Source organism: Lepidochelys kempii, chromosome 10 (genome assembly GCF_965140285.1).
Source record: "Lepidochelys kempii isolate rLepKem1 chromosome 10, rLepKem1.hap1, whole genome shotgun sequence".
Classification (NCBI taxonomy): domain Eukaryota; kingdom Metazoa; phylum Chordata; order Testudines; family Cheloniidae; genus Lepidochelys; species Lepidochelys kempii.
The window spans coordinates 74,920,042-74,947,515 of NC_136389.1; the positions used below are offsets into that span (position 1 = coordinate 74,920,042).

General features: G+C 39.4%; 1 protein-coding gene and 1 long non-coding RNA gene across 29 annotated transcripts in view; one reads left to right on the forward strand and one right to left on the reverse strand.

Moving 5' to 3' along the window:
* The window catches only part of LOC140895064 (uncharacterized), a 131,925-nt gene that overhangs the window by 77,750 nt on the left and 26,701 nt on the right, over positions 1-27,474 (reverse strand). For 13 of the 26 annotated variants that reach the window (XR_012154068.2, XR_012154085.2, XR_012154075.2 and 10 more), the window contains one exon: positions 24,246-25,703. The exons of 9 other annotated variants lie outside the window; for them this stretch is intronic. This is a non-coding gene — a long non-coding RNA (uncharacterized LOC140895064). Of the gene's footprint in view, positions 1-6,385; positions 6,522-13,328; positions 14,721-22,201; positions 23,019-24,245; positions 25,814-27,474 lie in introns of those variants that run through there. 4 more of the 26 variants (XR_012154082.1, XR_012154078.2, XR_012154081.2 and 1 more) reach the window with 4 other exon arrangements.
* The window catches only part of LOC144930928 (uncharacterized), a 67,760-nt gene that overhangs the window by 37,657 nt on the left and 2,629 nt on the right, over positions 1-27,474 (forward strand). For 2 of the 3 annotated variants that reach the window (XM_078854674.1, XM_078854673.1), the window contains exons 2-5: positions 22,281-22,486; positions 25,084-25,130; positions 25,690-25,749; positions 25,844-25,883. In XM_078854674.1, coding sequence (XP_078710800.1) covers positions 22,357-22,486; positions 25,084-25,130; positions 25,690-25,749; positions 25,844-25,883 — 277 coding nt within the window. In that variant the 5' untranslated portion in view covers positions 22,281-22,356. Of the gene's footprint in view, positions 1-22,280; positions 22,487-25,083; positions 25,131-25,689; positions 25,884-27,474 lie in introns of all 3 variants that reach the window. The other variant, XM_078854672.1, reaches the window with a different exon arrangement.

The following is a 27,474-nucleotide window of genomic DNA, read 5'->3' on the forward strand; positions in this document are numbered from 1 at the left end:
CCTTAACAACTAGCAATGCATTAAATTTTGGCTCCAATATGGACAGAAAAGATTTTTCCCCTGTCCTACACATGCAGTGCATCTGTTTCTTCATGGATGGGAGGGCATTCTTTTGTCCAGGTAGTTATTATATATTAGCTTCTATTACAGCTGTGCATACGGGCCCCAACTGCTATTAGGCCCCATTGTGCCCGGCTGTACAAACAAACCGTAAGACCCAGTCCCTGCCCCAAAGAGCCTAACTAGACAAGGCAGAAAAATGAAGGATTGTGATCCCCATTTTTCCAGGTATTGAACTGAGGCAAAAAGACACTTGCCCACAGTTACACAGAGAGTCTGAGACAGAGCCGGGAGCTGAAATCAGATTTCCCAAGTGCCAATCTGGTGCCTTAACTAAAAGCCCAAAGCAATGGATTTACACTGCGTTCAGGGAGAGCAATAGTTACTCCAGTCAAATTATTTTTCTGTGATATACGCTAGCTGGTCAGAGATTGTTTCGTCAGAAGTTAGTAACCCTAACTACTGGCAACCAGATATTTTAATGCCTTGGCACTTGAAGTTTTAATGCTGCCCTTTATTTGTGGGCATCAGTCTAAAGTGTCATCCCTCCCTTTATAAATAGTAAATGCCCAGCAGTAATCAGCCAGAACACTGCCGTTCTGCAATTGTGAAATGCAGTCCCAAGACTGAAGCTACAGTTTACGAACATTCATTGCAGGTGGGAGAGCAGGACAGTGACTCCAAAGCACTTTGTACTCCTCCAAGCAGAAGCAAATAGTCCCAAAGGGCAGTGAGGGATCAGCCAGGTGTCAAGAAAACCTAGATATGCCCCCTTTTTCTGAGTCATACCCTGTACACCAGTGATTGGGAGGGAGGAATGGAATGAGAGCCACTATGGTGTCTTATATCTCCCAGAGATCCTAGGGGTAACCCTCCAGTGGCCAGCTAATCTTGGTTTAAGACTGATTTTGATCAGCAGAGAACAGCCCCAAAGCATCAGAAAACAGGGCCCAACGTGTTTCAAGCCATTACTATAGAACATTGTAGTACTATGTGTAATAATGACAGGTAAAAAGAAAATTACACCAGTCCAAATAACAGCAGTGGCCACGTAGCTTGTAATCATTCAGGACCAGATTCCACAGCCAGCCTCACAATGTAGCTGTAGAAATGCACCACTGAACATGTAAGACCATCTTTGCAAATTTTTTGGACAGCCCAGAGGTGAACGCTGCCTGTGAGTGTAATCTCAGAATACGTGGACTTAAATGGATTTCATAATAATACATTACGTATCAAGTGTTTAATTGACACAATATGTTTAAGGGGAGCCACTTACATGTAGGTTCTATACACATTATTTACAATTTCAGCAGTAACAGTTAATGCTGTGTGACAAAGTATATTGTTTCCAGCTTGTTATCCATTCATAACAAGGTCAGTCTATTACCATTATTTTTGTGAATGTAGCTGTTACCTTGAGGCAAAAAGTTAATTGTAAATTACAGAGGGAGGCTTATTGAGGGTTTAAAATAAACATGACAAAACAGTACTTCCTGTAATGTAAGGTAACAGTGCCATTTTATGAAGCATTTCCATTTAGAAGCGGTGTAGTTCAGGAATATGCTAGTCAAATTCACCTTCAGACTTTTGAAGAACTTTCTTCCCAGGTAGGGGAGAACATTCAAATGTACCCACTAAAAGCTTTAAAAATATTTTAGCTAAAAGGAAATGGGTTTTCGTTATTTTTCTCACTGTGTTTGGGCCAGATCCCTCTCCCACCAAAGCCAAAAACAGAACTCTAAAAGCCAGATTATGACGTTACCACAAACCCTGAGTGGGTTAGACCAGTGTGACTCAAAGCCTCAGCTCGTCCAAGGTAGTAAGGTACCTAACTCCCAACTGATTTCAATGGGAGTTAGGTGCCTAAATACCTTTGAGGATCTGGGCCTCAGTCACACTTTGGTCCCTGCTCTTACAAGAGAGCTCTATAACAGTGATACATCTTAACATGCAGCTCCTAATACCTGCTTCCCCCTTGATCCAGGGGAGAAGTAAACTGCCAGCCCTCGAAGCAGCTTACTTCCCCCTTCAGCACCAGCTCAGCTGCATGGGTTGGCACATGGAGGGACAAAGCCGTGTCTCCATCCATGTCTTTCTCTGCCCACTCTCCACTCACTAGTGCAGGAGGCGAAGCAGTGGCCTTGGAGCAGTTGTTTTCCCTCCCTCATCCAGCAGTCAAGGAGTTCCTTATGCCCTGTTAGTCTCTTTGCAGATCATAAGGTGGTTTATCAATGATTTTAAAGCGTGCAGGCCCTGAGTTAATTATCAGGGGCTAGTTAGAGATCTTCCTTTATGAGGATGCACAGAAAATAGGGAAGGCCACACCCACTCTTCCCTCCCACACCCGCTCACATGGCCTGTCCAAGGGCCAAGCACAATAGCAGACACTGCAAGCATGAGCCTCTCTGTCTTCACTGCCTCTGGGGAAGCAAAACACCAGGAAAGAGGTGGGACCATAACTCTGTCCCTGCTCATCATCAGCCCACAGGAAGGGCCAGTGCAGAGCTATCAGTTCCCTCCTAACGGATAACACACCAAGGGTGCACCAAGCAGCCTCAGGAGGGATTGTGCTTTTCCTTGCTCCCCAAGAGGGAGTAAACCTCTGCAGCACACCACCCCCACCACCATAACCACCACAGAGCTCTGTGCAACTTGCATGGTGAAGCCCCAAGGATATCTCTGCTTTAAATAACTAGTGGATCTTTCACAGACACTCATTTTTACTCTATTTGATTCAGCATGAATTGTAACACCAATTTTGCATCTTCGCAACCACTTCCGTACTAACAGAGGACAACCCATAAACACAGGATATTCTGACTTCACAAAAGCATCCAGCAGAATGATGACACGGACGGGACTGAGAGGAAGAGGAGATGTTTCTATAATAGCAAAGTAACACACACAAAAAATACATTTATGCATCTGTTTTCCTTTCCCTTTTATAGAAAAGTCCTTTGGAACACAATAGAAAATGATAACCTTCCAACAGTGGGGTTTTTTGTTTGATTGTTTCTTTTTTAACATTCTAGACCAGATCAAGCTTTCCTTTATTACATGGTCTCAGATACTTCCAGGCAACATAAGATTTAGCATATCAGGCCCATGAGGGGTTAAGTAACATTATTACCGTGGATTTCCACTGTTGGTCATATGTTCAAAGTGCACAAAGCTTGAGACGTGCATTCTTCGTCCAATAACTTGTCCAGTAATGGGTGTATTGATTGCTAATGTCATCATGTTTTAGTATATATAAACCCCCTCACTCTATCACACAGCCTCCAACAATCCAAGAAGTCATTGTTTATTCATTGTAACTCCCAGACTGGCCCGTGTCAGATTCTGCTTGAGGCCTTGCTGATAAAAATCAGCAGATGATTGGGCGCACACATTCTTAACATGGCTGACCTGTGACATCTTAGGGGCAGCAGGGAGCCTGTCATTATGTGTACAATACTCTTCTTTCTTTCTCCTTATCTATCCCCAGATGACTTGGAGATTTTATTAACTCATGAATGACTGAAGATGTCATTTAAAAAGTGGGGGCAAGAGGGAGGGAATTGTTTGTTTTTGAAGTGGAAATAAACATGTGATTGGTTTCAAATAGGGAAAAGGTGTGTGAGGGGGAGGGGATTGGGGGGGATTTAAAATACAACCAAACTGCATCAAGAGGAGAAGATAATTCGTTGATTAAAATTACCAATCTGACTGGCGGGCATTGAGTTTGGGGTGCGGGTGAACAACTGTGAAAAATGCTAAGCTGTTTGTGAAGCATTTTTAAAAGCGGAGATAGATCTGTATATAAAATGAAACATCAATGATATCTAAATCAGAGATTTCCACTGAAAGTCTGGCATGTTTTACAAGTACAAAAAGGTTTTCTTTTTTGTGAAGGTGCTTAAATAGCCAAGTGTTACTTAACCCTGAATTCACACTTGTTCTCTGTGAATAATTCTTTTGTAAGTCTTAAAATTTCAGATTTTCTTTATGCATAGAAAATTCTCTTCTTTTAATTTTTTTCTCTTTTTAATAAATATAGACAGTGAGTATTGAACACCATTATATATAGCCATAAAATTATTTTTACTCTGATTTTCACTTTTTTTTAAAACTCAGATCCTATTTGCTGATGTATGTAAATGAATCACTAATTTGGTTATTTTTAATGTTCATTTATTTGATTTCAGCGTTTTGTGGCAGGTGGGAGTTAGAGCTGCACATAATTTTATTAAGATATACTTTTGGGGTGGAATTTTTGAATGTGCTCAGCTTTGGCCTAATACTGTTCCCATTGAAATCAATAATAAAACTCCACTGATTTCCATGGGCATAGAGTTAGGTCAATACTGTGCATTTAAAAAAAAATCCCACTCATATTTCCCAAGTCCTGTTTGAGACAAGCGCATAGACTGACAGTTTGCTGGAAGCTAATATTCACAGAACAAAGAAAGTTTTATTCTCCTTCTCCTCAAATTTGAGTATTCTTATTATAAAGTTAGAGGATTGACTTGAATATATATATATATATATATATATATATATATATATATATATATATATATATATATATATATATATATATATATATATATATATATATATATATATATATGTATATATATACATATATATACATACACTGATTTTTAGAACTGGCACTTCAAAAAGATTAAAGAACATAATTATTTTATTTTATTTAATGATTGCCATTTCCAGATCAGATAAGTGCTGGTGAACAGTTTGCAATAATAATTATACCCCTTTTCAAAAGAAGCATTAAAATTAGCAAATATTGCAGCATTTTCAGTAAAATATTTGGCTACCCACAGATGTGAACCTGAAACAGAAAAAAATAGGTAGCTAGCTTCTAAACTAAGATGTTTTTTTTTTAAATTGGCTTTATCTGTCTTTCTAATTTCTTATATGGTAGCCATCAGTAGGATATCTAAATGCCTCCTACCCAAAATAGTTAAGTATATACACAAAAATACATCCCTTTCTTTCTGTCTCCTACTTCCCCCATCAAAAGGGACTGGATACGTATGTTGGTATGCATAGTGTCAAGTATGGGTAGATAGACTGAAGAATTCATTTTGCATTTTGGGCTGAAAACTCTGAGGTTCACAGTCATCCTTATCTCTTCTGGGAGCGAGTTCCAGATCTGCAGGCCAGTCACTCAAAAACCTCTTTTTCCTACCAGAACAAGTTTCACTCTTGAGGCTGACAGCTCCATGGTCCCAGTGGAACATAACTGTTGTGGGAGGTCATGATCTTGTAGGGTAATGAGGCAGCTTGGGCTGGTTCCATAGGGATCTTTGAAGATGAAGACCAAAGCCTTGAATTTGACCCAGTATTCCCCATGGAACCACTATAGAGAGTGGAGCACTGGGGTGATGGGTTCTCTTGTGTTGCCAGTCAGAAAGGCTGCTGTGTTCAGAACCACTGAGAAGAATGGTTTCATTTCTAGGTACAAAGATTTACAATAATGATGCCTGGAAGTCACAAATACATAGGTCCCTGGGGCTAAGTCCAAAACTGACAGGAGTCAGATTCGGCGGCCCTAGATGGAAAGGGGCACTTTTCTCAGCTGCAGCTATTTGGGGAACTAGAAATAATGAGTCTGTGTAAGTCCTAATGATCTGAGGGTGAACACTCATTGAAAGGTAATGTTCCGGAGGTGGCAAGTTCTTCTAAACACTTCCCTCTCACTGCAAGCCTCATTTCAGGCTTTTCTGGATCCATCTTCACCCACCTGCTCTTCCAGATGGTTGCTCACCTCAGCCTGGAGAGACGATGCTGTCTGTGTGTGACGTTAAGGTGACATAGAGCTAGGTATTATCTGCACAGAGCTGGCCTTTTAGTCCATGATGTTCCAAAATCTGTCTTCATACAGACGATGAGCAGAAGGAGAGAGAAAGGCTGAATTCTTGAGGGACTCTGCTAGTGAGGGCTACAAAAGTGAAACAGCAGGTGCCCATCACAACTCTCTGAATGTAGTCTATGAGGAATGATTAAAACCATCTCAGCAGGGACTTGTTCTGCCACACCTCTGGAACAGGGCAGCAGGGTTCTACAATTGATCATAGCAAATGCTGTGGAGAGATCCAGCAATAGGTTCATAATATGGCTGTATTGGTCCTAAAAGCAGTAACAAACCTTTCCAATATTAATCTCCACTCCAGAGATACCCACCACCACCTTGGTGATGGATCATGATTATTAAATATAATTATGATCAGTTTTAAAAAAAGAAGAAAGAACCAAACAATAAATGTAGGAAAAAAACATATTAGGATATATTGTATTCCTTCCCCACCTTTTAAAACAATGTTCTCTCCTCTTAGCTCCCCAATAGATGATCCAGACCAAGCAATAGTCAGTTGCTGATATTCACCGAATTATCTGCTTTTTAATATCATAAAGCTTCCAGGTGCTAGAGCCTTTGTCTTGTTTTGTACCTGTAAAGTACCATCAACACTGACACTGAGTAAATAATTGGTAATATTTAGACTTGCAAAAGCCTACTTGGACACCTATGACAAAAACTGAAAATGCATCCGTAATACAACCAAAATACAGTAACATTAAAATGTTCTCTTCTGCTGTCTCAAATCCTGTTATGTTCATGAGCACCTTTTACAATACTAAACTTCATTTGTGGGTTTGCTTTTGGTTTGGTTTTTGTTTTGTTTTTTAATTAAAAAATTGTTTTAAGTTCTCCTTGCTCTTTGTTGAGTCTCTTTAAGCTAAGCTAATGCAGTCAGTATCACCATTGTCATTTGCATTATGGTAGGACCTAGGGCTCTCAGTCAAGGTCTGGGGTCCCATTGTGGTAGGCACTGTGCACACATAGAGAAAATATAGTCCCTGCGGTAAAAAGCTTACAATATATGTCTATATGATGAAGGGCCACAGGTGGATACAGGAAACAGACTAGGGGAGCACAAGTTAACCGTGAGACATGTCTAACATATCAGGGAGTGCCACATGTCTAACATACCTTTTCAAAGGTGAGCTTTCCATTCCTGTCACTTTCTCACACCCAGATCCTAGACTGTTGAATGCTAGATGGAAACCTGTAATGCATCTTTGGATAATGGACTGTGTCTTGACAAACTAAAGTTTTAGTGAAGCACGTGGGTGTCATGACAACAAAGTTGGATTTTTCAGAAGGAATAGGGGCTTTGACAACTAGATCCCCAATCTCTGAGTCTAAAAATTTCTGGACTGGTATATTCAATGACTTTTAACATTTTCAGATATCTTGTAGAGTTATGACAAAAGAACCTGTGTCCCTTGGACTATCCCACCATAAAATTTCGAGAGTGTTGTTTTCAGATACCATGGAAAACCACAACTTGTTTGAGAAAATGAACTTTCATCCCAGAAATAAGTGAAATAATTTGCTTTGTTATTGTAACCCTTGTAAAATAGCAAGATTATAAAACCCAACAAAGATAGATTTGATGCTGGTAGATATTCCCGAAACCTTGTGTGAAAGTTCAGAGACACTGTAGAGAAAAAAATGCACCCTAGCAATGAAAACATTTGGGATAATAATAATCATACACTTCTCAACTTTAAAAAAGAGTGAATTTTAATGCCCATGAAAGTGCCAGATTCACATCTCTGGAGAATGAAGACCTTTATGTACCGCTGAACATATACAGCCCAGGCAGTAACAGTGCAAGCTTCTGATTTACATTGATTTCTTTTTAGGCAGTAATGTATTAACTATAGGTTAGCTGGGCCAAAGTGTGAGACAATAGTAAAATGTGGGCAACAGTCAAAAGAGAGAAGGGAGGCAGTGGGAGAAGAGCACAGGTTGCTTTTAATTTTTAAACATACTTTTTTTCTGTAGTTTTCACTCATGTATCTTGCTTTAGGTCATTGGATGGTATTGTCATTACATGGCCACTGTGTCCAGTGCATACCTGCATACACCAGAAGTTTTATCTGTTTGCCAGATTTAGTGCCTAGTCATCCTACAGATGAGATCCAGATTTTTATACCGTGCACACAGGTGGAGCAGGTTAAGGAGGAACATTTTTAGTTGATGCTCAGAGCAACCAAACAGATCAATGCGTCACACCCAACAGAATGAGAAGATATTTGTCTCCCTGCTCATTCAATACTGGATCACTCTGCAGAGCCAACTGACAAGGTTGTCTAACCTGTGCTGATATTCATGACAATAAGGACACTTGTCCACTAGGAAGTGGACAGAGACCACCAACATATTTTGCACGGGTTCTTCAACTTTGGAAGCTACTAGTTAATCTTAAGCCCCCACTGGCTTGTTCATGTTTGTAAGCACTTTCTCTTTAGGAGACGGGACTCAATCCCAAATAAAATAATAGCGAAAGAAAGGGATTCTAAAGTAATAATGGTGAAAGGTGTGCAAGCCGGTGGAAAGTACAGTAAAAAAAAAATGTGGCAAGTCATGATAAATGGGTCGTTATAAAATTCATGTTTAGGCTGCACCAGTCTGGGGATAATGCCATTCGTCATGGCAACACTGGGGCACTAATGAGTCCTCATTGCATATTCATGGCTGTGGCATCTCTCTCTCTCTTTCCCTCCCACCATGAACCAATGCCTGGTAAATATCTCCACCTCAAGCTGAAAAACTCAGCTTACGCTGCTTTTTTTTTTTTATTTGTTATGTTGCAGCAATTACACTGTAAAAGTGCTGCACAAGATTGATTGCTCTGATCTGTAGTTCAATTGTAAATTAGAATACACATCCCCCTAGGGAAACACGGCCCCTATTTGTGATTAAGAAAAAAGCCCCATAATAGACTAATAGCTAAAGTTCTCTCTCTTTTACTTTCAGGCAATTAGCTTGATGAAATGGCCTCTTTTTGTGTACCCTGGAAGTGTAAACCGATATCATAATGAAGGATATGATGTTTATTCTATTATTTTCACCTTGCCATATATGCAGGAATGCATAAATAATGGCTGCTTTGTGTAGTAAATTTACTGGTTCAGAAGTAAACTATTTCTTAAAGAGGCAGTGTATGGTTCCTGAAGACTTAAGTGAAGGTGAGAGTTCATGTGTGTGACTGAGCCCCCTACAAAAACTAATGGTCTGCTTAAAAAAGATTGGAGACCATGTTTGGTCACAAGATTAAATAACGCTTAGTACTTACATGGTGTTTCCATTTGCAACGAACTTTACAGCCATTAATTAAATAACCCTCCTTAAATGCATCTGAAGAAGTGGGTATTCACCCACAAAAGCTTATGCTCCAATATGTCTGTTAGTCTATCAGGTGCCACAGGACTCTTTGCCGCTTTTACAGATCCAGACTAACACGGCTACCCCTCTGATACTACCCCTCTTAAATAATATCCCTGTGCGGTCGGTAAGGCAGGTATTATCTCCATTTTACAGATAGGAAATTGAGGCAGAGCAAATCAAATGTCTACCCAAGACCACACAGGATGTCAAAAGCAGAACAGGGATTAGGACTCAGGAATTGCTGGCTCTTAAGTCTTATGCTCAGAACACCCAAAATTGTCTTTTCCCTCACTTATAATGTCCCCCCCCTCAATATAGCACTGGATGATGGTTCCATTGGTTCTGGTCATAGTGTCACTCATAGATGACAATGCTGCTGTTTTCCTTTCTCTGCAAGTTCTGTGATGTCATTTTAGCATTGAGTGCCATGTAGCATGCATGGCTACTGCTTTACTCATTTGCTTTTTTTCCTTATCTCCAAAAATCTTTCCCCTGAACTTCAGTAGCAGGCTATTGACTTGGGTCCTGGTATTGCTCCCCTAGTCAGTGTCACTTGGAGTACACTGTCCCTCCAAAGAGTCAGCTGAGGCTGTTAGTCTGAGACACTGAGTCATGTTATGGAACCACATCACCAGTGATGTCAGCATTTGCGCCTTTGTTCATCAGGTGAATGACTGTGATAAAAAGTGCCATAGCGGTGATAGCTACAGAGCAGGATACCTTGTTTGTGACAATAAAGGCAGCTCCACTGGCAGTCCAGTACCACATTTGAAACTGGCAAGTCACAGGTTCAGTTACTGGAGGAGTTAAATCTCTTCAACCAAGACCATTTGTGGCTCTATTTCCAGCTTATATAAAAATATGTACATTCCCAGGCTACCTGTATTTCCCATAAATCATGTGAATGCTCAGAAACCGGGCAAAATTCAATGATGTCATTTTTTTGCCAATTTTCAGAAAAGACACTGATACAATTGAAAAGCATCAGTGGCCCACTCTCAATCCATGGAAACCACTGTAGCAACTTTAAGATATCACATCCTCTTTGAAAACTAGCAGAAAATTAAAGAATGTCCAGCGGGTGGTTCCATAGATGCCTGCTTAATTCTCTAATCCAAGTAATCTATACCAGTGGGTCTCAATTTTTCCAGACTACTATACCCCTTCTAGAAGTCAGATTTGTCTTGTGTACCCCTAAGTTACACCTCACTTAAAACCCACTTGCTTACAAAATCAGACATAAAAATACAAGTGTCACAACACACTATTACTGAAAAATTGCTTACGTTCTCATTTTGTTGTATGAAATTTTAGTTTGTACTCACTTTGCTAGTGCTTTTTTATGTACCCTGTTGTAAAACTAAGCAAATATCGAGATGAATTGATTTACCCCCTGGAAACCTCTGTGTACCCCCAGGGGCACACATAACCCTGGTTGAAAACCACTGATCTATACAGTCATGAGTGAAGAAAGAAAATCTGGGAGTGATTTCAAGTAAATGCAATAATGCCTTGGATTCAAATACTGACTTTGCATTGCAGGGGACTTAATACCAATGGAGGGAAACTCTCCATTCCTTTCTGTGAAACAGCAGTGGAGATGCTATCTAGAAAGGTCATGTAGACAAGGGAGAGGAAGGATGGTTCAGCTGGTGATAGCTGAAGACCTGGGTTCAATACCTAGCACTATCACAGGCTTCTTGTAAGACCTTGGGCAAGTTGCTTAATCTCTTTCCTGTGTCTTGGTTGCCCATCTGTAAAATGAGGATAATAGCACTTCCCAATTTCCTGGGAGTATTGTGAGGATAAGTACATTACAGATTTGACAAACTCAAGTATTATGGTAATTGGGGCCATATAAGATAGACAAGCTGAAAAACCTGTGGCAGATACGTATGGGCATATGTGCAACACTATTGATTTATCTACAGTCCAAACTAGGTTATTAAGCTTAAGGTTGTGTGAGAAGAGGTTCCATTAGAGAAGACCAAAACACAATTTTATCACACAATACTACCAAGTGCAAACCTTTAAAAAAATGACTGTACATGGACACCATATTTTGTTTAAACTTGTTAATCATTGTCTTCTTGCATGACCGTCCCGGCATTTAAACTATGTTAGGGGTGACACAATCCTTTCACCGGGTGCAGACACATATCACTGGAAGGATGTTCTCATAAACAAAGTGCTGCAGGCTATGATCTTATCATTCTCCTCTTCCTTCTTCTCAGTTCAGTTCAATGACAAACATTTTTTCCCTGTTCTTTGCTCCAGTTTCTGTTCAGGAGAAGCCTCATATCGGAACAGCGGGTGATGTTGCAAATAATGATTGATGGACATCGGTCATGGTGTAGTGGGGAAGGGAGGGAAAACTTGCAATGAAGTCTGAAATGCTTTGTGCAGTGCTTTGCCTCTACTCAGTGCAATAGCTACCCTTTTACAGTTATAAGCAAAAATTTATTCTCACAGGCACACTTCATTTTTTAAAAACTGTATGTTAATAGTTAAGAGGGACTGTTGCAGGATATGTCTACCCTATGGTGCCCCATGCTGACCTAGCATGGGACTGTAGGCACTCTCTAACTCAGTTTCCCTTTCCTCAGGGCCCCTTAAGAACTCCATAAGACAAAATTCCCTTGCTGGGACTCTACTTAATTAAATCCTAAAATAAATTTGAAATAAAGTCTCTCCCCTTGGGCGTAGATGTGACACAGCCTTCCTTCCTGGGGTCTGTGGACTCTGGAATTCCCCTCTCTTAGGAGAAATTGTGTCTCCCTCAGCACCTTCCTATAACTGAGCCTTGATGGCCTTTTATCAGGCCCAGATATTCCTTAGTCAGTTAGCTGCCTAGATAGACTCTCTCCCTTTAAATTAACTTGTCATGGGTAGCCTGGCCCTGGATTCCCCTCAAAGGGGCCAGCAACCCAAGATAGGGACATAAAACCAATAAGAATGTTTGAAGGAAATTATTGCCTTACTAGCATGGTTCAGTTGAGTGTGAACTTTTAGATGGTTTGTAGACACAAAGAGGGTGGCTCTTCTGGACAAAGCCGGAGGTAATAGGACAGAAGAGAAAGTCCACAGTTCAGTGACTTTTAATTTATTGGGGAGGTAAATATTATCAGCAATTTTAAACACACCCCTTCATGGCTAGAGCCGTGTGTAAGTCCCTGTTTGTGCCTTGTGAATTTTTTCCAGGACAATTTGTGAAGCAGGCCCAATTTTCACTAGTATCTGGCACATTTTTCTCCTGTAAAACTACCTTCTGAGTCCCTCCAGTGATCTTACTAACTATATGTGACACTTATAAGTAAGTGATAAGCCTTGTCACTAGAAGTATACAACACATTCAGTTCAAGACTAGAAGGACTCCAGATGTCCCCTTTTTCAGGTTTGTGGTGTTTCCATGAAAATGCCATTTTTTCCAATATTTTTATTAGTGAAAATGCCATCATATTTTACCTTAATTTCCCCTCATCTATCATACAGGTCAATAATCCAAATGCAGCATTTCACAGTGCTGGAGATGGATTAGTTGAGATTTGTCACATGGTTGAAGTTATATTGCTCCTCGTGATTCCACAATGGATTAAGCCTACTCCATGTGACTCTCTTAGTGGGAAATATGCTGTTTGAGCAAGTCAGACAAAATCTAGTGTCTTCTTTCCAATGTTTAATTTGAAATACTTCTACAAGTACCCAACCTTGGAACTGATTTTTTCCAGTATTTGACACTAACTAAACTTCACATTGATTATCATGATATCTTCTTGCTGTGGCCTCCTGAGCTTCTGAACATCTATTGTGTTGTGTTATGGTCTTAGTGTCTTATGTTCCTGGAGGTCTGCGCTCATATGAGTGGAGTACTTATGAGGCCAGTACTCAAAGAGGGATGATCTTAAGACCATTGAGGTCAACAACAGTCTTTGCATTGACTCCAAGTGGCTTTTGCATCAGGCCTTGCACAGCATGAGAACTATTTCTTTTCCAGGGTGTGAAATTCTTAATAAGCTTCACTTTTATTAGTAGTATAGCATGTTACAAGGAGAACACAGAGCTGATCTTTCCCAGATGACTTTCTTCTGTTTTGTTATAGCATCAAAGACATTCATCACAAAAGAAAGAAAGAAACCCAGGAGAGGTGGGTCTATGTTCAGCAAAGAAAATAGTATTATTTTCTCTAGAAGAGGCACCAATTATCAAGGTCAATAATCAGACATGGCAGTGAAGAGTCAGGATGCACAGCCAAAGTATAATTTGTTCAGTACTGAGCATCTCACAGATAGACAGTTCTACCTTCATACTTCAGAGAACTGCTGCCCATACATGTAAGGGTAATTTATCATTTGAACAAGACAGTCATGTAGGTATTTGTCAGAAACAAAGTATAGGGCAGAATAACTACAGAGGAAGATGTTGAATTTGGAGAGGAGAATTCCTTTGATACGTAACTTCATCTGGAAATTAGAGAATCAGAGAAATGTAGGGCTAGAAGAGGCCAGCATGTTTAGACCCTGCACTGAGGCAGGACTATGTGAACCTAGACCATCCCTGACAGGTGTTTGTTCAACCTGTTCTTTAAAACCTCCAGTGACGGGTATCCCACAACCTGCCTTAGAAGCCTATGGCAGAAATTAACTGCCCTAATAGTGGGAATGTTTTCCCTAATAACTATTTTAAATCTCCCTTGCTTCAGATTAAGCCTATTACTTCTTGTCCTACCTCTAGCGGACATGGAGAACAACTGATCACCATCCTCTATAACAGCCCTTACCATAGCTGAAGACTGTCATCAGGTCCTCCCTCAGTCTTCTTTTCTCTAAAAGAAAACAGGCCCAGTCTTTTAAATCTTTCCTCATAGGCCAAGTTTTCTAAGCCTTTTGTCATTTTTGTTATTCTCTTCTGGGCTTGCTCCACTTTATCCACATCTTTCCTAGATTGTGGCACCCAGAACTAGGCAGTACTCCAGCTAAGATCTAACTAGTGCCCAGTAGAGCTAGACGGTTACCTCCAGTGTCTTACAGATGATACTCCTGTTAATGTACCTCAGAATGTTATTTGCCTTTTTCACAATTGCATCACATTGTTAACTCCTATTCAATTTCTGATCCACTATTACCTCCATCTCCCCCGATCCTTTTCAGTAGTGCTCCACCTAGCCCCATTGTTTAGTTACACATTTAATTTTTACTTCCCAGGTGAAGTACTTTGCACTTGTCTTTCTTGAATTTCATCTTGTTGACTTCAGACCCAATTCTCCACTTTATCCAGGTTGTTTTGAGTTAGATGAACCAGAGGTCTATGAGTGATGTTAAAGAAGAAGAGCAGAAAGGTTCCAGTGATGAGTGGGAACATATCAGCGGCCAGAAGGCTGCAAGTAGAGATGAAACTCACTTTCTCTCATGTACTGCAAAGACAAGAGCCTCCATTACCTGCTGTAAAGTCACAAAGAGCAAACTGTTTTTGCATCCACTGTAGCTCCTTTTTTGTTTTCTACTGTTCTGTCATTGCTGCTGACACTGTGACATCAGTTGGCAGAGGAGGGGGGAGATGTGGTCATCTGCAACCATGTAACTTGTGTGCAAGCTTTTGCACAGGTCAGACTGAGGAGTTCTTACATTCACTACAGTGGGATTGTGCCAGGGGATAAATCTTGGTGTTCTAACTACTCCTGCTATGTCTGGTTCTGTGTGTGCAGTGGGGCATATACTTTACCCTCTATGCAGTTGGACATAAACATTCCCATATACAAACTGCCTGCTGTTTTAATCATATTGTTATAGCAGATCTTTTGCCTTGCCCACCTGGTCTAAATTCCATTATGCTCACCCTTACTCCCCTTTGCATTTTAATCCAAACTGATACAAAATCCTGGTACCTGATCTATGGTGTTCTTATTTGTTGACATGGGCAAAGGTAATGCACCATGCAAGTACAAAAAAAATAAGTGGCCCATTTCACATGTCATGGACACTAACAGTACATGTGGGTCAACACTAGGGAAGGAAACCTGGACCACATGGAAATATCATCCCAGTAAGAAATATTATAGATCAGTGGTTTTCAACCTATGGCCCGTGGACACTAGGGGGTCTGCAGAATTCGTCTACAATTTCCAAAGGGGTCCACACCTCCATTTGAAATTTTTTAGGGGTCTCCAAATGAAAAAAAGATTGAAAACCACTATCATAGATAGATTCGTTCTCCTGTTTCCTTCATGCTATCATTCAGAATGTCAACACTAAGTCTAGGTTTTGCATAGAGTCCCTGGTCAGAGAAATGAATGAGTTTTCCACATAGCCATATGTTTTATTTTTTGATTTGCAGGTCAGATAAAAAATGTGATTTGTTTTGTTCTGGTTTTATCAGGAATGTTAAAAATAAACAGCCAAAACCCAACCATTGCTGCCAACTTTTCTAGTGGTTGAAATAAACCTTTCCTGAAAAATAATCCCAAAGGTGTGAATATCCTGAAGCTCAAGAAGCTCTTTAAGATCTGCCAGTGACAGAGTCATGCAATTAAAGTCATGCCCCATAAGCATTAAAGGCTTAAAATGTTAACAGATCACTTTAATGGGAGCAATTTTTAAAATTTGTATTTAATTTGCATTTACATGACACTGAGTATGTATGGACAGCTGACTCCATGAAAGCTATGCAGCTACACAGATATACAGTTTAATAGTGTTTGCAATTCTCTGAGACTTGAGTCAGGATCTAAAGTAGACTTTACTTTACCTTTCTGACTATATTTCTGGTCTGATGTGGATAGAGAGTCCTTGTTCATTTCTTAAGTATTTTACTTTAAAGAGTAGTGGAGGAGGAAAGAATAGCTTAGGGGGGAAAAAATTAAATGACCCATAAAATAAACCCATAAATGTAACTCAATAAACAAAACAAAATCCTTTATAACACATGCAGTTGTTATAGGACATATCAGATGTTATAGTCCTGATCCAAACTCCCAGTGACCACAGTGGTTCTCTAGATGCTTTAGAAAGAGAGCTCTCCCAAATGTGGAAACAATTATAAAGAAATTGGTGACTCATTAGCAAACATTCCATAATTCATTTCTCATTTCTGGGTCAATGTTACTAGTAAAACATAGGCTGCATATTTTAGCTCTTTAGCTGACTTTGTTTCTATTGGGCATTAACCCCCATTGCTGTTCCTATAAAAATGACTTAAAACTAAGTCTCAGTGGCTGGTCCTCTTGAGAAAGGTGGCTCATTAAGATCTTTACTCAAATACAAAGAAGTAAATTGCTCATCCAAGTGAATAAGAAACCCTGGCTAACACAACGTAGTAGGTCACAAAAGATAGATGGCATGATCCAAAGTCTACTGTAATCAATGGGAAAACTGCTGTTGACTTCAATGGGCTTTGGATAAGGAACCACTGAAGATGGATTTTAACAAGCATGTAATGGATTGAATGAAAGGTACACTGTTATTCTACTGGGATATTTTAAATTTCATATTCTTTAAAATGTCTGTATATACATCAGAACTATTGACCTGGCCCAACTGTTATTGAAATTGATGGAAAGACTACCACTGATTTCAGTGGGCATTGGATTGTGCCTTAAATTTTTCAGGTTAATTGAGAAGATTAGATATGGTGTCTTTACATGTTCTGCAAATCAATATTATGCAGAAGAAACATGTGCCAGAAGTCAAAACAACCATATTATTTGTATTTAAAATAGCAATTTAATCAAGGATGTCTATTAGAGACAGTTAAAATATTCTATAGCCAATTAACATAAAATATCTTACATTTATATGATCCTTTTTCTTGTTTTAATGATCAAGGGGCAGGTCCTCAAATGATGGAAATCAGCATCACAATGGTGCTGTGGCAATTTACACCCTTTCACTAAATGATTTTTGCTAGTAATTAAAAGATAATGACCAAGGTGACTCAGAGGCCCATGGGTGGTTCTCTACTATGTGTCAGCAACACTTGTCAGGCCTGTCATACTCATTACACCTAACACATGGTTGTCATGATGTAAACCCAAAAGGTGTCATGTAATATATCGTTGTAAAACTAATAAGTCACTGATCATTAATATTCTCATGTAATATGTAGTATGGAGTGGCCACAAAGAGTTATGTACTGTAATTATGTTCTTCAAAAGTGTTTGGCAAGCAATGCATAAGCACAATCTGCCTGAGACAAAGGAATGTGTATTTGCTTGTCTGACCAGCCTAATCGTCAGGAAGAGACAATGAAGGTACATCTAAATACATGGTAAACAAGCTAACAAGCTGGGGAGAAGACAGCATGGCATCTCTCAGAAAGAGAATCTTGGTCTGGGCTTACGTCTCAAAGAATACATTTCAAAGGTTTGCTAGGCTATAAAGACAGGGGGTCTGACCCTCAGAAGATAAGCAATTGAATCACCTGTTTGTATACAATATTACTGCATCTGAAAAAGTGGGGGGTTTTACCCATGAAAGTTCATGCCCAAATAAAACTTTTAGTCTTTAAGGTGCCACCAGACTCCTCATTGTTTTTGTGGATACAGACTAACACGGCTACTCCTCTGATACTTTACAATATTACTGAATCATAAAAGTGAATCAAGTACGGTCTTTTATGAAAGCTTGTAACACACTGGTGATTCACATCATTGTGAAATGTATGTATTAACACTATGTGAGGAATTATGGATTCTAACTGACATTATACTTTAAAGTCTGTGACCAAACCTGAGCAACTACTCATATTGTCTCACTGGGGATAGATGTGGCAGACATAATGCATGTATGTACACCCACAAACACACACCTTTCCTAAGCATTAGTTTGGCTGTCAGACTGGAAAATATTAGTATCTTATGGGTTAAAGCACAAATTAGTAGAACAATCATGAACAATGCATCGTTCAGCAGAAGCTAAAATTCATGTGAGTTCTCTATATGTTTCTTTTAATTATACAACCCAGAACTGAAAACAGAAGTCTAACCAGAACACAGACTTCAAAAAGTTTGGCTTTCTTCAAAATGCCATAACAAATATTCAGCTGATTTCCTAACCCAAATATTCTGAGTTATCTCATCCCTAAAAGAATCAGTATCACTCTTTTATTTTTTTCCTTTTCTTTCTATTGATTTACTATGTCTGTATTTCAGAGCCTAAAGAAAACAAATGTAATTTCTATCACTCAGTAAGGTAATGGAATTAGTCTGATGAAACATCAGAAATTTTTACACTGAATTTGTAGTGTAAATTACAGGGAAAAGACACCTCTTAATTCAATAGCCACTTACACTGATATCCTGTACAAACCACATTGATTGCTACAGAGATATGTAACTCCCATAACATTCCAACCTGATGTTTCTTTTGCAATCTTAAACTTTTCTTTCTGTTGAGAGTGGCTGCTTCTGTTTCCCAAAATGGGAAATATGTTTCTTCCTACCCTTGTGAAAGTCATTCCTAAGAGTACTGGAAATCTGATCTCTCTCTTATGCCATATCTTTAACAGATTCTCCAAGGAGATGCGTGTTTCAAGTAGAACAATCCCAGGGCTAAGAATCCCATGTGATAATGGAAAAATGCTCCAAAGTATGCATTCTGCCAATGACTTTCCCCAGTGTGCAATGCCTGAAGTTCTGACACTGGATTTTTTTAACCATTTGTCTGGAATGAACTCACTGCATAAGATGCTAGGTCTGAATTACATTCAAACAAAACTGCAGCATTTCATGCTGAAAACTTTAGGCTATATCAGAATATTTGTCTTCAATAAATTGAATTAAAAACACTATTAGCGTTAACGGTAAACATATTGGATGGACATTCCTGTTTGGTCTCAAGAAAAGCAACAGTTAATTAGGGTGGAAAGGATGCTGCTTTGGGATATTTGGACAATACCAAAAACATTGATGGCATTATGGGACTTGATCCTCAGAAGGAATAAATCAGCATAGTTCCACTGACTTGGCCCAAAAATGTTGATCGGAATCTGCACTTCAAATTCTCTTTCAGTTTTGATCATTTTATCCCTACAGCCCAAAACAACATATGAGATATAGGAAAGAGCCACAGATGAACAACTGAAACGACTTAAGGCTTTGTGGCTAGGGGTTGATATCCTATGTGTATAGAAATTAAGAAGCCTAAAATGATTTAGTCCTGAACAAAGAGGAGAGTTAATAGAGCTATGTAACATGATAGTGTGGTGAACACTGATTGGATGTATCTCTTCAAAATATCCTACCATTTCAGAAAAGCTGGAAAGTTGAGAAATTATAAGGGCATATATTTAAAATGGATAGACAAGAATATTTTAAAAAGCCATATCAGCAGGAAAACAACCTACGGGATTCACTGCTGTGGGAGATTATTGAAGAGAATTGTAGTTTAGAGATGTTCAAGGAAGGGTTACCTATTTATATGAGTACTATATCACTGTCTAGATTTAAAAATTACATGGATATCAAATCCCATCATTTGGAGTGTAAGTTTTTCCAGCATTGGGTTAGCACTAAATGTGTTCCTCGGTGCAGTAGAATTGCGTAATTTGTCCTACTACATTATGTCGTGTACAAGGCATATGTGCCTTCCCAGGGAGAAAATACTGGGTATTAAGGGGTATTTAATCTAGTGGAGACAGTCATAATAAGAACCAATGGCTAGAAGTTATATCCAGACAAATTCATATTAGAAATAAGGCACAATTTTTTACCAGTGAGGGAAGAAACTACCAAGGGAACTGGTGGATTCTCCATTTTATGAAGTCTTCAAATCAAAATTGGATGCTTTGCTGGAAGGATATGCTCCAATCATGATGCAATTCTCTGGCCTGTGTTATATATGTCAGACTACATGAGCTGATACTCTCTTCAGACCTTAAACTCTATTAATCTAGGTGTTACCAGTAATGAGGCACAAGTATTGGCAACTTCCAGAGTCAGGTTAACAAATTAGATCCATCAGTCGCCTTTTCCGGGGTAGCTCTTCCTACTGTATGCTTTTTAAAATATAAGGAATTTGAATGTATAACTCCATTATTATGCTATAATATGAGCCACCTTAACCCTTTTTAAGATTGTAGTGTACACACACCACCAGAATAAATACTGGCAAAACAGTCCATGTTATGGAATAATAAAGTATTGCATATAGGCATGAAGAATTAAATTCCTTAGATGTTCCTATGTCGTAAAATTCTACCCAAATATAAATGATTTTTTTTTAAAAAGTAATATATGTATTATTTGTATTACACTAGCACCTAGAGGTCCCATCTCAGAATGGCCATTGTGCTAGGCACTGTATGAAGTCAAACACGTCCTTGTACTAAGGAACTTGCCATCTAAATAGATGTGACACACAAAGAGTGGGGTAAAAGTGCCTGGATGAATTAGGAGCACAAGCCGCACTGACTCTTAACTCACTCAAGTGCTTTTGAAAAGCTCACCCTCAATAGATAAAACAGGCAAAGGGTAGGAGGAGAATCAGAGGCACAGAGAGATGAAGTGATTTACCCTGGGCATACAGCAGGGCAGTGGCAAAGCTGGGAATAGCATCCATGTATCCCAAGTCCCAGTCTTGTGCCCTGGATACTAATCATGCTGTCTCTCAAATGTATCATGATTTGTGAGAATCATCAAAGCTCTATCCAGCACCATAGAATAACCTGAATATTGCTTGAACCATCAGTTTCTTCTGAAAGTGTCAAGATTCTGAGCGATCTGGTCTGAGGTCCGGCATGGCGTTGGTGCATATCTGTGCATGAGCACAAATTCCACAGTTTCCTAGACATGTGGTTGGATGCCCAGTCATCTAGCCTTATGTGTGCACACATTAGAGACTTGCACACATATATGTGGTTCTGTGTGGACAACACAGGTGAGCAGATGGACACACCCACACATACGCAATGACATCAGGGTTGAAAATCAGGCCCTTTATATGTTTATTTAACTTCCATGCAGGCAGCAAGAGAACTGTGAAACAAATTTGAATTTCATACCTATAGCTAATGCCAGGCCCGTGAAAATTTTATTGAATCTTAAAAGGAAAAGTGATACCCTGGCACTTGGACCAGCTACATCTTCTGAGAGGTGCAAATCCACTTCTACTTCAACAATTTATTAGCCACAATTGTGCTTTAATCTGGAAGAAATAAATACCCAAGGAATAGGTTCTCCACTTGATACAGTTCCCATTCCTGTAAGTTATATATGCACATTAAAAGAGGAACTTACTTCCTGGAGTTTCTTTTCCTCTGGCAAATATGTTGCTCAGGGAAAAACTGGGCACCTATTCAAATTTAATCTATGTTGGCAAATATTTGATTCAATTTCATGGAGTTCCACAGAATACTAGTCTAAGTTCCAGGGGCAGATCTTCAGCTGCTGGAAATTGTTCTTTCCCCCGGCCCCTAGTCAATATTGCTATGATGGCTTATATCAACTAAGAATTTTTCCCCCTTCTCTTTGAATCTGGGTTTGGCAGACTCTTGCTATTTACTACATTATGTGGAGGGAAATGTGATTTCCTTGTAGCAGACTCAATGTTCTGTGACTTCCCCGCACAAAGTCAGGGAGGTCTGCACTTACAAATATAAGGCTGCAAATAACATATGTTTGCAAGTCCAGAAATGACAACAGCCTTTCAGGTGCTATTTTCTGGTTTATAGCAAAAGCATTGTGCATTGCTAATTGGGCCATATGGACTTCCATTTTCCCCAGCCATTTTTAACAGTACAAGATATTGTGTCCTATGCCTCTAGCAGCTGATCTGTGCTTTCCACACCTCCAGTGTGTCTCTTGTAATCTGTTTCACATAGAGGCTTGTATTTGTTTCTGGCCTCCTGGGTTCTGACCTCAGATGGGAGCTGTAAATGGTGGTTGGTGGTAAGAAGGCACCATCACTTCCTCTTTATAAGTTTATTTTATTCCCAGCAGTTCTCCACAGCTCTACATTTTACCAAGTTTTCTCTTTATCAGTATCTCTAACAGGTGGCCGCACTGATGCTTCTCAGCCTACAGCTTGATGCCTTGTAGCTTTCTTCCTGGCTGAGAAATGTCACAGATGGAAATGAGCAGTTTCATCTCTTCCTGCCAGCTGTACAATGATCATGTGATGGCAATCACTCCAGCCAGCCTGGGACTATGGAGTAGAAGTTGCATAGGAATATTCCCAGCTGGAACTGGTAGGCTATTCTATCCTTTTTTTAAAAGGTAAAGTGACGTAGGTGACCCTACCATCTCTGCAAAGAGAACCAGCCAGGTTGCCAATTTTTATGATGGGGATAAGTTTACCTTGGATGTGGAAATGGAATTTTACCTTCATCCCTTAAATTGGTTACTCCAGGACAACGTAGAGGTGCATTGGTGGGGTGAAGCGGGAAGGTTATATTGCTGATCTTATTCTGTAGATATTCGGGTTTTATTTATTTTGGTTTTCAATTTAGCAGGTGCCTCCCAAATTTTTCAATATGTGCTTTTAAAAAATGTACAGTGTATTGATATTTTTATTCAAATTTCCAATTACACAAACACCAGTCTATAGGCTCTCCATCCAAAGAAAACTGAGAGATCCTCTACCAATCATATTATTTATTTCTAGTAAGAGGTCACTCAAAGCCCCCAGTCAGGATCGGAGCCCCTTTTCATGGACCAGGACCCCATTGTGATAAGTGCTATACAAACACATTGTAAGAGACAGTCCTTGCCCTGAGGAGTCTGAAATACAAACAAATGATGCAATGAGAGGCAAAAACAAATGATGAGCTGGGAATATGGTGAGCATAGATACTTAGTGGTTGTTACATTCATCTCGAAAGTTCCACTACATATATATATTATGTGTGTGTGTGTTTGTGTATCAAGAGACGATGCATAGATATATATTGGGTCTGATTCTTCAGTGCCTTTTTGCAGTCTACTGCATATATGTGTATACAAAGACGGAAATGGAGACGTGTAGCAAAAATATTGTATATATTTGAGTGTGGGAGGGTATATGATGCTAAAAGGAATTGGAGGCATGGGAGCAGAAGAGGCAGGGACGATATAGATAAAGGGAAGAGGTGGGGAGGGATAATGGGAGGATGATAGCAGGAGGCAGTCAGATAGGAAAGATCTGAATAGTTTATCACAAGATACGGGACTTCATTCCCATTGTCCCTCTAGGATCCTTCATAGAACTAAATTTACCTAGTGTTAAAATGTTTTTTCTTCCCTCTTATACCCAAACTAGGCTTTGCAGGATTCCTGACAGATTGTACAAACTAGATATGTCCATTCAACTCTCAGATTTCATATCCAAAGGCATATACCTATTTGTCCCACAGTGTTACCTCTCCCTTTCATCAGATAGATAATTACTTGTTGCATCACTGTCTAGCTGCACTTGATTAGAGACCTAGAAATGAGAAGATCTGTATCCCATTATCTATCCCCTGGTCCACCTACTCATCTTCAAGCAATTTCAATTGCAATGGACTTTAGTAAAGGAAATTCTATCTTTTCTATGTATATGTTAGATTTACTGTAACTAGGTAACTGGTGTATTGGTTTATTTCAATCTTCTCAGTTGGGTTCCATGTGAGGGGGCTGGAACACAATTAAAGCGAGCTCTAAAGATGAATGGCTTTTGTGCAGGAGTGGAGAAAGTTTCTTCACCCATTTGGGGTCTATCTGCTGTGTGCGTCGGACAAGTTTGAAAGCCCTTTTTCATGTTTTATCAGTATAGCTTACCTTTGTTATGAACAGTTGCTCAAAAAGACTCAGTTAACTGAGTTTGTTTCAAAGAATTGCATAAATATATTGAAAGCTGCGCTCAGAATCACCAGTGCTCTGTCTTGAGCAACCATTTAAAAAGATCTGGACCATGATGACTCAAGCAGTTATGGAGAATGTGACTGTAAAACTTTCAGTGTTTAATAATATAATGTTGAAAGGTCTCCAGACAGATTTAGTATTGGAAAGGAATATATAAACAGATGGAATAATGCACCCTGTTTTACTCTAGTCAGTGTATTATAGGCTAATATGTTCTAATGACTTATAAAATGATTCCCTTCTGTGCTTGCTCCTGAGGTACCAGGTTATTTTGATTTTGCAATCTTCCTGGACTCTGGAGATAGTTCCCTCAGCTTTCATTGGGCCAAAAACAAAGTGATGGCAACAAACATATTGTGCTTTAATCCAGTGCCAGTCCTTCTCTCCTCTCCGCTAAGCAGTTGTGTACATGCTAAAATAGCTACACACTGTCCTTCATTTTACAACTTCAGTGCACCCTAGACATTCAAGGCACAACCATAAAAGCAGCATCTGTCCTACGGGGTAGTTGGCCAAACTTCCTTGATGATTTGTATGGTACGGCAGATGCTACCCCTTTAGTTTCATTCAAGGGTTCTAGTTATCCTGTGAAGAGTGGGAGATTCATGAAACTCCATGACATTAATGGGGAACCGTGGACTCTAAATCTCTCTGCCAGCAATGGAAGAACCCACCTCAATGTACTACTAATATACATGACTAGAGAAAACCTTGCCATTTAAATAGACTAATTAGTTAAGTTTAATCACCCATAGTTTCATATTTCTGAATTGTTAGGAATTTCAACAGGATTAGAAAGGTGAGGAAATGGGTTAGTATTACATTACTTAAGATTATATGGCAAATAGCGTTTTCACACCAGATTTGAGACATTTGTACTAAATTTTGAGCGTGAGCTCAAATTGTCATTCTATAAAGACCGCTCTCCAGATAGGCTAATTTGTCTACATGTGTTCCATTTTAGGGCTTGATTTTAACTTTTGGATGATTCCCGCGAATGCCAAAGACAGGGTAGGAAATCCATTATATATCTACAAGAGCAACTGAAATGGAAAATTCCCAAAGAAACCCTATTAGAGTTTTTTTCCATCAAACCACCATTACAGACTTCTTATGCTTTTCTTAATTATACATTGATATTAACTGGACTGTTGCATGATTTAAATCTGGCTCTTAATCTCAGCTATTCTGTGCCGCTGTAGTTTTTATGACATCCAACTAACAACTGCTTTATGCACTAATCTATCTAGAAAACCACCTTAATATTTTTTGGTCTTTTTTTAGAAGAAAAAAGACCCCAAGAATGAAATGAAAGCTTTTGGGTTCAGCCATTAGCAATTTTCTGCTTAGTATTTGAAAAAATTGCTTATTTTAATTGCTTCACAAAAGAAAAAGATATCAAAGCTACTGTTCTCTATTTCCAAACTTTGTAATTATTTCACTCAGTCATTTGAAATGGCTTAAAAGTATTTTCATTGAAATGTAGATTTCTTCCATTTCAAATGTACTTTTATTCTCCAGTGTTTCTTTTCCTTTCTTTTGGTTACTTTTTCTCTGGTCTCCACGACAGCCAACCTTCAGCCTCTGGAACCAAAAGCAGAGAGATCCATGTCTGTGTTCACACACGCATGTATATCCCCATTGTTTAAATGCATCATCTCCATCAGAAGTCCATCCTCTTCATGCTCTAAGGACTGCAATAATGATATCTACCTCTTTTACAGCACTTTTCATCAGTCAATCTCAAAACCCTTTACCAAAGAGGTAAGTATCATTTATCCCCACTTTACAGATGTGGAAACTGAGGCACAGAGAGATTAAAGTGACTGGTCTAAGGTCAGCCAACACACAAGTGGCAAAGCCAGGAATAGACCTCAGATCTGCTGAATCCCACTCCAGTGCTCTGTCCACTAGGGAACACTATCTCCCAAGTCACATTTCATTCCTACACTTCATATCTACTAGTTTTAGGGAGACTGTCATGCCAGGTGATGAATAAAGACACAGGGCCAGAATCTCAACTGATGTGAATTGGCATCTGAAGTCAACAAAGCTCTGCCAATTAGCTCCATTATTATTTACTATTTCTATTGCGGTAGTGCCTAAGGACCCCAGCCAGGGATCAGGGCCCACCGGGCTAGGCACTGTACCAACAAATAAGACAGTCCCTGCCCCAGAAAACTCGCAAGCCCAAATTGTCAAAAATAGGAGCCTACAGTTAGTCTCTCCTAAATTCACATTTAGGTTTCTAAGAGTATAATTTTCATTAAGAGCATAAGTAACATTCACTTCAATGGATCAGGTGTGTGTACATAAATTAGACACAACAGTGGTCTCAGTAGTCACAGGCTCACCAGCCTAGTCATCCTCAGTGAAGGATCTGCCCCTAAAGTCTTTCCCTCTGGAATCTGCACCAGTTAACTGAGCCTTCAGATAAACCAAATAGTGGCTTCAAAAGCTTCAGATAAACCAAATAGTGGCTCCAAAAACAACAGTAAAAAGAATCCCCGTGAAAGCCCCAGACACAAAGGAGAGACATTTTGCTGAGGATGCCATATGATTTTCTCTGTCTCAATCTGCTGTTGGCTTTCTCCTCAGCTGCATACCTACATCTGCCATATGCAAGGACAGATTTCCCACATTGACATTAAAGATATTTAAATCTCTAAGATTAGCCCCCAAACACACTTACTTGAACCTGGAAAAATGTGAAACTTGATGTTCACAGGCATCTATGACTCAAGAATAAATATCTTTCTAAGAGATATGAGCTAACAACTCCACCAGAAATTATGTGCTTGATGCAGAAATTATTGGGTGTATTTCTGTGTTCCAAGATATGCTGGAATTCAGACTAGATGATCATAATGGGGTCTTCTGGCCTTCAAATTTCTGAAACACATTATCTTTGGTTTCAATGCATGAAGATCACACTCTCCCCCATTTTACTCCAAGTTTCATGTTTAGAATGGATTCAATATCTCAGAGCCTAACTCATTCTAAAATCTGCTGGGTATTTGGCCTGATCTTAATGTCAAAACCATAAGAATCTACCATGGGTGATGGTTTGGCTTAGGTTCATTTGAAAGATTTATGAACTTCAGTGAATATTTCACTGAACCTACACTGAGTTTGAGGTTTGTGATGAAATCTGGGGACAGGTGAGTTCCATGTGGTTTTAGGCAGTACAAACCCTGCATGTCTGAGTCTGTGAAGAAATTTACTAACTAAACCCTGCATTTGTGTTTCACCGAAGTTGACCATCAGTCACAAAGCCTTGGGGTCTTGTTGGACTCACCACTGATCCTGGAAATCAAGGCAGCAACAGGGGCAAGAAATTACTTCCTCCTCCGAT